This window comes from Rhincodon typus, chromosome 33, assembly GCF_021869965.1.
Source record: "Rhincodon typus isolate 14 chromosome 33, sRhiTyp1.1, whole genome shotgun sequence".
Lineage (NCBI taxonomy): Eukaryota > Metazoa > Chordata > Chondrichthyes > Orectolobiformes > Rhincodontidae > Rhincodon > Rhincodon typus.
The window spans coordinates 28671581-28684828 of NC_063364.1; the positions used below are offsets into that span (position 1 = coordinate 28671581).

Consider the following 13248-nt stretch of genomic DNA (forward strand, 5'->3'; position numbering starts at 1 on the left):
TCTCTGGGAACTGGAATTCCATAGGCATTGCGAGTTTGGTACACTTTAGTTCGAGGATAAGCAAGAGAAGTTGGTGGAACAAAGATACAGACCAGCAGTGATCGAACTCGATAGAGTTCAAAGGACTGAATGGCCTGCAGCTGTTAGCCTTTTGTCATCTGATGCCCAGAAAAGTCCCCACGCCCCTTATTTATAACAGGGCTGAGCAGGGCAAGGGCCAGGCTAGGCTGACACTTGAGCATCAATTCTCTGATCTGAATCCCGCTGCCGTAAGATTAATCCTCTCATTTCATTTCTTTACCCCACAGATTGGCTTTTTCCAAACTGCATACCGTCGCAGGAAAGAGGCCATGGCCGCTGGGAATGGATCAATTGAGCAGTCGTCGAAAAAAGGCATAGAACATTGAAATCTCAGAAGTGTTAAACACGAGAAGGTGCAAACTCACACAACAATAACCAGGTGACACCAACTGGCAAAACAGTATACCAACACCGAGCAGTCACCGTGTGCACCTTCCTGTATGTGAGGTCATTGATTTTTGCTTGTGGTTCAACACACTTTCATTCATTGTCTCTAAGGTGCAGCAAACTGCTATAAATCCCAGAATATATTCCGCTCCTGCCCCACCCCAATCAAAAAACCATGTTTTATCAGGGGAAGCAACGTAGATTACATTTCTCTGTTTGAAAGCTTGAACTTTCATTGGCTGTGTGTGTGTGACTGTGCTAAACACAAAAGAAAAACTACCCAAACAGGCACAACCACAACTGGAATGAGCCAGTGCCCATTTTACAGCCATCAGGAATTATACCTGCCCCTTTAAGTGCAAATCCCTGAAGTATTGTTTAGAAAATACTGACTGTCTGTAATCTTCGTCTATTGGTTCCAAGTGTTATGTTTATAAGAAAGTGAGGAATAATTTGCACAGGATTTATGGATTGTAGATATTTTTAATTAAGTTAACCTCCCTGCGATCCTTTGCTTATCACATACCTTCCTTCAGGTGTGAGAGAGGTGCAGTCTATCCGAGTCTCATATCGCTCCTTCTCTTAACACAATGGGAAGGCCCAATGCCGAGGGAAATGCCCAGTCTGGATTTCTGTGCCCACAATCTCACTGTAGCCCCCTCCCCTGCCTCATAACAAAGAGGAAGTTTATCCATTTATCGATCTGCTAAAACTATTCAAGGTGATTAAGTAACCACTGATGTCCTTCTCCACTGGTAGATGTGCTTCCTTAGTTTTATCAAGCTTGGCCTACAAATGTGTGTGGCTTTCTAGGGGCGGGTGCCCTCTGAGCTGAGGCAGTTTGAGAGATGAACATTCATGGAATTGTAGAGGTGAGAAAGAATTAACAGAAAGGCACCAATCACAAGACTAATCCTATGGATTGGTTGGACATTGTGGACCTGTTGGGGTATGACACAATGTTTACAGCTCAGAAACTGGCCATTCAGCCCAACTGGTCTATGCCAGTGTTTACGCTACACCTGAGCTTCTGCTTACTTCTGACCCTCTCAATATATCCCCTTCGATGTGGAGGTGCTGGTGTTGGACTGGGGTGGACAAGGTCAGATGTCACACGACACCAGGTTATAGTCCAACAGGTTTATTTGAAATCACAAGCTTTCGGAACATTGCTGCTTCGTCAGGTGATGACAGAGCAGCACTCCAAAAGCTTGTGATTTCAAACAAACCTGTTGGGAGTACTACCTGGTGTTGTGTGACTTCGGACTATATCCTCTAGACCTTTCTCTGTTATGTGTTTATGTAGCATCACTACCCCCACTTTCCCCCTTCCTTAAATGTATTTAGCCTGTTCCTCTCAGCCCCTGTTCCTGGCAGTGAATCCCACATTCAAACCACTCTCTGGGCAATGAAAGTTTTTGTGAATTCGGTGTTAGATTTGTTAGTGGCTAGTGATAGTTACAGGCCCTCGTTCTGCTCTTAGCTTCAAATAGAAGCACTGGGCCGACTCTCTGGAAGAACATGGGTTACGGTGAGATTTATGGCAGAATTGAGTGAGATGCCTGTTGAGACTGATCTCAATGTGCTGACCACCCCCACTCCATGTTTTCTGCTATTGACAAACAGCTGGCTCCTCACCTGGCAACCCCGAGTTGCCAATTATAGGGGATTATTGCTTGATGCCTGGCAGTCCAACTCACCCTCATTAATATTCAACATCCACCTTACCAAATGCACCAAAAACAAGCTAGACAGAGAAAACTTGATGTGAAAACCATGGGATCCTGGTTTGCTATGTCCAGAGCAGTTTCCAATAGCATTAGAGGGGTTTGGACACGGCAGTCACTCACTCAGGGATGGTAGTCAGGACGCTCTCCACATAAGGAGTAAGATAATGAATGAGGTGAGGTAAGGCACAGTGAGAAAATGTGCTAGAAATCCCTCTTTAAAAAAAAAACTCAATGCAACTCAGAATTAGCCAAAACTCCATAAGATTCGACCCATTATTGTTTTACACGAACCCAATCAGACCCTTTCATAAATTTTAAAGATGACCATCGGCAAGTCCTAACATATCCCACAAATGGACACAGCAATTTCTCTTAGGGATTCCATACCTAGTCTCTAACAACTGGCCCCTTGCTGGTAAGTATTTTTATGTACATGTTTTGGGAATAGGTTCCTGGTAACATCAATTAGAAAAGATTGGCGGGCTGAGGTTCATTTCTCTCAAGAGGAGAATGCTGCTGGGGGCAAGGCAAAAGTTTGTGGTTTGGAAATATTACTTGTGGAGGCTCCAGGGCAAACCCAGAAGGCTAGCAACTCCTATTAGGGCCTACGTAATGTGCAATGAGAAAAATGAACCAGCTCAGGCAGAAATGATGGGGACAAAATTGGACCATGTTCAACCTTTTTTCTTATTCATTTGTGGGATGTGGTTATCTCTGGCTGGTCCAGCATTTATCGCCCATCCCTAGTTACCTTGGAGGTGGTGGTAAACAGCCCTCTTGAACTGCTGCAGGCTACGTCTATAGGTTGACCCACAATGCCATTATGGAGGGAATTCTTGCAATAGATTCAGTTGTTTTCATGCTTATCATTGCACTGGATATACAGTTGATGGATAAATGGGAGGCAAATACAGATTATGGAACAAAAGAGAGGTTGCTACTGGTTTCAGTGACCTGGCGTCAAGGGGCGGAGGGTTAAAGTTTAACCAGAATTGCTACTCTTGGTTGCCATCTACTGGCTGTTGCTGCATTGTGGGGAAGTATAACCTTGATCATACAATCTGTGGTTGGGAGCTGACTGACTTTTAAGGCCCGATTTTGACCTTAATGGAACACAAAATCTGGCAGGATGTAAAATAGAGATCCACTCCAATCCTGAGATAACAAGGTGTAGAGCTGGATGAACAGCAGGCCAAGCAGCATCAGCGGACCTGGTTGGTGTGTAAGTTTAAAGTCAGGAAGACAGATTCTGGGGATCCCAACAGTCATGACCACTTGCCATTCAAACCTCAGAACTACACTTAGAGCATAAGCCTCAATTTCGTGCTCACAAAGAGATTGGGACTTGAACTGTTTGACTTTCTATCAGAAGAAAGAGGGTTACCCACTGAACTCGAATACGAGGGGTCTACCTGAACTGTTAACCTGGGCATTACCGGTCTACACTGTACTTCAAGCATTTTCTGGGATTATTTATCTTTATCAATGTACCTTTACAACGGTAAACTGAACACCGTAAATTCCAGTATATACATTACAGCCAGTGAACCATTGTAATGATCAGCATTTCAACAGTGTGTAAATCACATCCAATTAAGGAGAGCTTGTAAAAGCTGTCCAGCAAGGCACAACTGACAAAGGAAATTTCACACTACGTTCTCAATCACCATAACCTAATGAAAATTGTGTAAAATTTCTATGCTGCGGACATTTACAGATTCTGTATTATATGTAAAACTCTTTTGTATATGTAAATATTTGGAAGGAATTTGCCTTTGTAATTCAGAGTGTTGACAATTTGTAATTATATGAACAAAGACTACTTGCTTTGATATCCTGTTGGTCATGAGACATAAGATGGACTGAGTGGTTCAAAGAAAATTAGATGTACACTGTTACTGTGGTTGCTTCTCATTACTTGCACATTTCTTTATGAATTAAGGGTGGTCTTCGGTGGCTGATTTCAGCAGGAACAGCAGTGGAGACCCTAGACCTCAGCCTGAGCATCTGGATTGGTTGGAGGGGCGGGGGGGAAGCGGAGATATGGTAGGGGGACTGGGTCATGGAAGGGGAATCCAGCCACTCCCTGGTGAGTCTTGTCAGAAACTGCATCACAGGCAAGTAGCTTGTCCACATTCATTCCAAAGGAATGGGAACCAGCGTGTAGCGAAGAAGGAGGTAAAGTTGCTACTATCCACCCCCACCCCACCGCCCAACCACCATTCTCTTGTGAACTGGATGGGAGAAGAGTGTAATAAAAGGTTGGCCTGTGGAAAGACAGAGGAAACCTCAACAGGGAAGGTAGGGTTGCAAATGCGCTGCACAGTGCTGGCCAGCTCCCCCCAGCCCAAAGGCCAATGCAACAGGCCAATTACCACCTACAAAGGTAAAAGGGACTACCCATGTTGTCAAGCATGGGGCTTTTGTAACGGATATAAGTAAATTTTAAAATGTCACCGTTTGCCCCATGCATCCACCAGTAGTTCTGAGAGCTAAGGTTGATGGTTACCTTGGCTCGTTTCCTAGAAGAGATTCACTAATGTCAATAATCAGCCAGACCAGCAATCACAGACTTGGAACTGCAGTGATCGTAAGCCTGGGTGTATTGTAACTTTCCTCATTGCTGCCTAACACATTGGAACAGTCGGGCCACTCTGAGCATCAGGGCAAGGAGCTCCCTAACTGCAAGCCATCCAACAGCAGTTCCCTGAGGAAAAGGAAGGGATCGGTCCTTCAAATGGTCTTCTCTCCAATCCTCCTCCCACTGATAGTGAGGCCTTTCAAAAAGGACACAAACTTGTATTTGTATAGCACCTTTAACAGACATACCTCCCAAGCACTTCAGAGGAGCACAACCAAGCATAATTTGATACTGAATCACAGAGATATCAGTATTGAAGGCCAAAAGCTTTGTCAAACAGGTTGATTTTGAGAACAATACAAATTTCATCAGCAAAGCATTAACCTTATGGGAAGAAAATCTCTAATATTAAAGCTTATAGTTATTGGATTCAATCCCATCGATGGCACTGTTCTAGAAATGGAAATGTGGATTTGCTTGGATGGTAAGGGGATGGTTATGATGAAAGTTTGTGGTTCTGTGCCTTGGAATAGAGAGGTTAAGGAACGGATCAGCCAGCAGTGTATAAAATTAAGAAAGGTTTTTGTGGCAAAAGGTTGAGGAATCGTCTCGCTTCCTGAAGAAAATGTTACAAACCTGGGAACAATTTTAAGAGCTTAGACAAGGTTAAATGGAATTCTGCTAGACAAATATCTGTCATAATATGGAAAACAGTACAAGAAGTGAGTATGGAACCTTATCAATCACAATGGGAACTGAACACTTAAAAAAATAAACATACTTGGAAAGAGGAGGAAAATGGTTTTGGGAAATAGTTTCACTTTCACTTGCAGACTGCCATTAAATGCTGACATGGTTTCCTTCTAGTATTGCTCCTTTCAATCTTTTGATGCCAATTCACTTTTGGTTATAGTCCTCCAGCCTTTAGTTTTACCTTCTCACACAATGATCACATTCCTGGGATGAATGGGTTGACTGGTCATGAACACTAAACAATCGGACAGCATGGTGGCTTAGTGGTTAGCAAATGCTGCCTCACAGCGCCAGGGACCTGGGTCCGATTCCAGCCTCGAGCAACTGTCTGTGTTAATTGCACGCTCTCCCTAGGTCTGCATGGGTTTCCTCCAGGTGCTCCGGTTTCCTCCCACAGTCCAAAAACATGCAGGGTAGGTGGATTGGCTATGCTAAATTGCCCACACTGCCTAGGGATGTTTATTGTAGGTGGGTTAGACATGGGAAGTTAGGGGAATGGGTTTGGGTAGGATGCCTTTCAGAGGGGCAGTATGGACTTGTTGGGCCGAATGGCCTGTTTCCACACTGGAGGGATTCTATGGATTAAATTTAGCCCTTTATTACTAGATTTTAGAAGAACGTAGGGCGATCTTCTTGAAATGTATGGATTCTGAGGGGACTTGACAGTAGATATTTCCACTAGTGAAGAGTCTTGAACTTGGGTACATAGTTACAGAATAAAAAAAAACTCATTTAAAACTGAGATGCAAAGGAATTTCTTCTCCCAGAGGGCAGTGAAAATCTGGAATTTTCTAGCCCAGACCGTAATGAAGTTCAGATTACTGAAAGTATTTAAAGATGAGGTAGATATGTGAAACAGCAGGGATTTGAGATGGCAGGAGTTAAGGCTTGAGATGAATCAGCCATGATCATATTGAATGATGGGGCAAGTGCAAGGAACCAAATGGCCTACTCCTTTTTCTTATAAGTGAATAGGGTTTGGAATGTATTTCCTGATGAGGTGGTGGAAATAAATTCAATAAGTGCTTTCAGAAAGGAATTGTTTAAACATTTTAAAGGAGACAAAATTTAAATTTATGGGGCAAGAATGGATGAATGAAACTGGTCAGACTGAAAGAGTTGGAGACAGACAGAATAGCCTAAGTATTGGACAGTACAATGCTCAGCTGTTCCTACGTTTCTGAGATTTTGAACCAAGGCTCAGAGTGTTGACAAATTATTACCTTTCTTCCCATGCATTCCCTGTGACTTGCTGTCCTTTACAATTTATAATGATAGAAATACAACGAAGCAAGGTGGAATGGTGTTATACCGGGATTAAAATCTGGTCATGGCAGATGGTGAAATTTGAATTCAATGAAAATCTAAAATTAAGAGTCTACAGGTGACCACGAAAGCATTGTCGATTGGCAGAACAACCCATCTGTTTCACTAACATCCATAAGGAAAGGAAACTTGTTATCTTTATTTGGGGTGGCTCAGTGGTTAGCACTACTGCCTCAGCACCAGGGACCTGGGTTCGATTCCACCCTCGGGCAACTGTCTGTGTGGAGTTTGCACATTCTCCCAGTGTCTGCTTGGGTTTCCTCCGGGTGCTCTGGTTTCCTTCTACAGTCCAAAGATGTGCAGGGTAGGTCAATTGGCCATGCTAAATTGCCTGTAGTGTTCAGGGATGTGTAGATTAGGTGGGTTATAGGGAATGTATCTGGGTAGGATGCTCTGACGCTTGGTGTGGACTTGTTGGGCCGAAGGGCCTGTTTCCACACTGTAGGGATTCTATGAACTGCAAATGCTGTTAATCAGGAACAAAAGCAGAAGTTGCTGGAAAAACTGTGCAGGTCTGGCAGCATCTGTGAAGGCAAATTCAGAGTTAACATTTTGGGTTTCCTCATTCTGAGGAAGGGTCACTGGACCCAAAACGTTAACTCTGAATTAGTCTTCACAGATGCTGCCAGACCTGCTGAGCTTTTCCAGCAACTTCTGTTTTTGACCCAGGTTCAATTCCAGTGTTGGGTGACTGCAAACTCCACACAGACATTCTCCTGGTGTCTGCATGGGTTTCCTCTGGCTTCCTCCCAAAGATGTGCAGGTTAGTTGGATTAGCCTGGGAAATGCAGGGTTACAGGGATACCATGGGTGGGGGGTGCGGTGTTGAGGGGGAAAGAGTCTGTGTGGGATGATTTTCAGAGAGTCAGGGGGACTTTTCACACTACAGAGATTCTATAAAATTTGCATTTTTAGTCAGGCCAGAAATCAAATTGTATTCAAGGATTCAGTAGAATTACAACATTGACAAAGGACAATATCAATAATCTTGTTATTGCTGGAAATATATATAGCACACAGACTAAGCAAGACCCATGTCAATGAAAATTGCCAAAACTAACTTCTAGCAACAAATGATAGAAATACAACGAAGCAACGTGAAGTGGTGTTACACCAGGATTAAAATCTAGTCATGGCAGATGGTGAAATTTGAATTCAATAAAAAAAATCTAAAATTAAGAGTCTAAAGATGACCATGAAAGCATTGTTGATTGGTAGGACAACCTAACTGGTTCACTAACGTCCTTTAGGACAGGAAATTTGTTATCTTTACCTGGGTTAGCCTACATGCAACTCCAGACCCACAGCAATATGGATGTCTTTGAACTGCACTCAGCAATTAGGAACAGGCAATAAATGTTGACCAAACCAACAACACCTACATTCCATGAACGAATAAAAGAAACACACCACAAAGCAGGGGAGCACTACTTCAGTTGAAAGTAGCCTCATTGCAGAGTGTGAATTATTTGTGTTACCTTATTTATGCATATTGCACAGCAATCACTACAGGAAGTGAACTAGAGTTCAAGAAAACAGAATAGATAACCAAGTTAAGAAAAATGAACTCATCAAAATCATCTAGTGGCTAGTTAGGAATGGAACAACAGACAGAAAGAAGCTTGGACAGTCAAAGAAAAACTGTTTATTTTAACAAAATACCATATTACATTCCTTGGAAATATTTCATGGTTTCAAGCAATGAATTTCTTTGCTGTTAGGTAGGCAAATGTGGTATCTATTTTGCACACATTAGATTAATTAAGTCACATTTCTAAGAAATCTGACACAACAGCAAGAGCATTTGCAAGACTGCAATGCAGTAAGGATTTGAGAAATCTGAAGCTTTTGAGTTGATGGTAACATCAAACTGTATTTGGTCAATCATAAGAAAAAACAAGCTTATTGTGTATGATATTATGCTGTGATTTGAGAATAAAATGTAGTCAGTGCTAAGACTTAAAACACTTTAAATTTCATCAAAGTCCTGAGACAGCATGCAACTGTAAGGTTTGAACTTCAACAGTGATTCACTGACCTCTACCAGAGTCTGCTTGACTAGCCTCAAAGTATTGATCAATAATTGAATGGTCACCAAAGCCATTAAACCAGTCAGTGTACTTGTGAAACGTACCTGGTTGATACAAAGTCCCACCAGATCCTGAACGGTAAAGGAATGGTTATGGGAAAGAACAGTTCAACTGATATCTCATGCAGTGCCATCACTGGGATATTGGCAACATTGTCCATGAAAGACAAAAGTGGCTCAAAAGGGGGACACTACACATTAGAGAAGTGTACATTAGGGGTGATCTGGTTGTGGGTTACAACATGATTAAGAAAGTAGATTGTACCTGTGTTGACAACTAGCTATAACTCAATTAATCAGGGAGTCACAACTTCAAGAATACAAGGCCAGATCAAGGTGTATTGTCACAAGGTGGTCCCAGCATATAGTGGACCCATGTAACCAAAGTGCCAGCTTAAGTGGACAGTGTGAAAGTTTGACTTTTTTTTTGTCTGCACAGGCCTCCTTATACAAGAAATAGGTAAAGTATAACATTAAGACAGGAACAATTTCTTGGATGGGTTTTGAGCACCTAACAAATGAAATAGCTTGGACTTATTTTTCCAGATATGTGTCTTGAGCTCACTTCACTTTCGGACAGAATGGGAAAATGTAAATATTACAATACGAAAGGCTCCATAATTGTGAGGTAGGCTGAATGGGTCAGAGTATCTCTTCCAGTCCAACATATCTCCATTTGTTCATTGTTCATTTATACATACAAAAGCCCACAATTCTTCAATCTTTCTTGGTAACTTCAAACGAAGACATTACCTCATGGCTTTTCTCTTGCACTATACTGCCTCCTTTTTTCTACTGGCAACTAGAGCTGGATATAGTAATCAAAGTTCCATCTGATTTGTGCTCCTTAACATTAGTAATGCCAGGGATGCAATGTACTATCGCGTACTGCTCATCAAATAATTCAACATTGTCACACATACTTAGCTTCAGGTTTACTAAGCATTATGTTAAATTCTCTTTTTGGTATCATGCTTAGTGTTTAAAGTCTGTTTATCGAGTAAGTATGTCACATATTTCTCTTTTCTATTTGAATCACCAGATGTCACGGCTCTTACCATTTTCCTATTTCATTGTCATTTTGGACATTTACTGATTCAAATGACCCCATTTTCATATGATCTGCAAAACAAACAAAAATCGGTTGGGGGGGGGGGGGGCGTCTCGAAATGTATTAGTTTACATGCATTTTATTGAGGCGATTAAAAGATGAACAGCTCTGTTCATTAGGAAAGCAGTATAGAAGGAACGTTGTCTGCTGTTGCCTTGTGACAGGAGTCAAATATAGAAAGTGAGACATGTCAGGGTAGCCACAGGCAGAGTGCAGGTTCAGAGAACGAGAGCGAGCACATCTGTAACAGAAGTGCTGTTAACTGCAGTCTCCAAAGTTATAATAGATGGAAAAAGAAGTCCTGAATTGCATAGATATTAAATGCAGGAGTAAGCTATAGAAAATACAGAATTAAGGAACCAATGTTAAATAATAAGCGAGTAGTGTCAATAGTTTAAAGGGTCTCAAGAAAACACTAAAAACTTAGCATGTGAATCAGAAGTTTGCAGAAAAGAAACAATTACAGAACTGAACAAGCAGCTTCAAAGCCAGAGCAATCCCTCACTGAGGTAATGGTTGCTGTTGGTACAAATTGAGACTTTATTTCAGATATTAACCATTTCAAATAGTTTCTAGATAATGTGGTTCATGATTTTTGAGCAATACACCGTTTTGTTAAATGTACATTGACAATTTCAAGAATATGTTCAGTAACTGATCGCCATAATCAACAAAAAGCACTGCATTTGATGCCATCCAAGAACATACGAGGTAGCACCAAAATCTGATTGTTAAAAATGCCTGAAAATGTAAAAATAACTAAGCATTGCAGAGAAGAGAGAAACTTTAGATTTATTTTTTTAAAGAAACAGCTTACAACTGCAAATGCAGTCTGAAACAAATGAAAATGAGCATGCACAGTGGGAACTTATTGTATTGCTGGTGCCAGCAGACACTTCATTTAAAGAATTGCCAAAGTAAAACTTATGGTCTATTGAGGGGTCTCATTCTGCTCTATAAATTGTCCAGTATCACCAGTTGGGATCATAAAGTGAGGCTCTTTATGGGATCAGAATTCAATGAATTCAAGAAGGATCTGTGAGTCTTTTAAAAACTAGCTTATAGAATTGCTGAGCATAATTGAACTTGTCGTTAAGCATATTACAGACATTTTGAAATTCCAAAATCTATGACTGCTGTTAATATTTTTTCTGGGAGTGAAAACTATAAAAGTTTAGCTATTTGAAATGTTTGCTTAAGGCTGAACTGAGGGGTTTAATGGATAATTGTAGGTAGAAATAAAAAGTATGATCTCACAAGCATAAGCAGCTAAAAGTAACCACCTAGCAAAAAGTCAATTCTAGCTGTAAATACCCAAGATGGTTAGAAATTGAAAACAATAATAACCCGATAACAAAGGCAGGCTGCAATATAATTTCTCGATCAACCATAAGCTTTAACAATTGATTGGAGGTCTTTTTTGAGCAGATTGTAAAATAAAAATCCTGCTTGTCCAAAAATTGACACTAAAAAGGGACACTGGCAAGTTCCGTTCACCGTTGCAGCCAAATAAAATGTTTGCTTTCGTAATACCAGACGGACTTAATGAATGTAACGTCTTGCCATTTGGAATGAGAGATGCATCTGCAACTTTTCAACCATGACCTGCCAATGTAATTGAAGGATTATTCAATCATGTTGTACGTATTGAAAATTTGATGGTTCAGCCAATCCTAGGAACAGCACTTCAAAAACTTCAACTAATTGTTCAGTTAGAAATAGCCACACTTGGTCATAAATGTGGCCATAAGTAAATTTTCCAAAGGCCCACACTGTAAGTTAAGGCCAAATAGCACCTGGAGAAGGAAAAATAAGGGCCATTTTGCATCTTCCCATGCCTATAGCAATTTGAGAAATTAAGGTATAATTGGTATGAGCAAATTTTAAATCAGAAGCTCTTGAAATTTCAGCACTACACTGGTTCTCTTGACAAGTTTGTTTTTCTTTAAAATGGAAGAAATTTGAATGGACATATGCAAAAATCTCTGCATGTGGTACTGACTACTGAGCTGGTTTTAACAGCAGTGAATTATACACGCCACTTAAACTGGTTGTTGATGCCATGACTTCAGTTTTGGTGCAGTGGTACTACTGGAAGAGATGGGGATGGAATGACCATTAATCACTTTTCCACAGGAGTCGAATGTTTCTACAGTGGAGTGTTTGTACTGAGTCCCAGACAGCTTTTCCATTAAGAGTTCATACTAATAATTTGATTGTTTTGTTGGAGTTTAACATTATAGCCATTATAGACTGGAAAGTCATTCATGCAGCAGGCAAAAAGTCTTTGGCTGTACATGGTTATTATAGCGGATACTTTATGGAGGAAAAAACAAATAGCTGTTATCAAAATGGACTTGAGATTGTTACAGAAAGTCCTGGAGTATGTATTGGGGATATATTGCTACCAGTGAAAGCTGTATAAAGGAAACAAAAATGAAAATGCTTCTGATACATTTTCATCTTTTTTTAAAATCTGCAGTGAGGTGAAACTTGGGGTCTAAGTGGAAGAAGCTTTATACTTTAAATTTGATTTGTATTTCTATGTTATGTCATAATGAGGAAGACGACAGTTTTAGTTTCAGTTTTATGTTGAGTGAGCTGGTGGGATTTCTGGAAATTTATTTGCTTACACGCATTTGACAGTAAACAGTTCAGGTAAACATTTCAGCGATTAGAGAGTTTTTGGAGAGGGGGTTGGGAAGGCAGAAGGAATAAATCTGTTACCTTGCAACAAGCGTTTAGCATCACAAAAAGACAGAAACATCCAGAAGCAGTGCGCAGATTCATTCAGATAGAAAGAGAGAGTCTGTAACAGCTCATTTTTCTTGTGCAAAAAAAAACACATTCAAAAACAAACAGTAGCAGCCTCTTCTGGATATGCTCTATGACCAAGCACCACAGTAAACTAATTGCCAATATAAATGATTTATGGTCTATAAAGCCACAGCTCTGGCTGGAATCTAACTTGTGCAGTATTACCATCAGCTGGGATCATTAAATTTAGAGATGCTACTCTGTTCAGTACTTTGATTCCAACACAACTCTTCAAAGTTACATATTGATTAAAAGGAAACCAGTAGTAGGAAATATGCAATTTCCATCACTTACCTTTGCTGGCCATACCTTGGAGGTAAACTAATGGTCTTTATTTTACATACTCAAAAAGATAGGAATTAGATTGTTAAAT

The 13248-nt window shown here is 40.7% G+C and overlaps 1 protein-coding gene across 1 annotated transcript in view; it reads left to right on the forward strand.

Annotated features, from left to right (window-relative positions):
- Positions 1 to 4114, forward strand: part of LOC125486779 (integrin alpha-11-like) — a 38050-nt gene extending 33936 nt beyond the window's left edge. The window contains exon 9 of the mRNA XM_048615757.1: positions 309 to 4114. Coding sequence (XP_048471714.1) covers positions 309 to 407 — 99 coding nt within the window. The 3' untranslated portion in view covers positions 408 to 4114. The remainder of the gene's footprint in view (positions 1 to 308) is intronic.
- The last annotated feature ends 9134 nt before the right edge of the window (positions 4115 to 13248 follow it).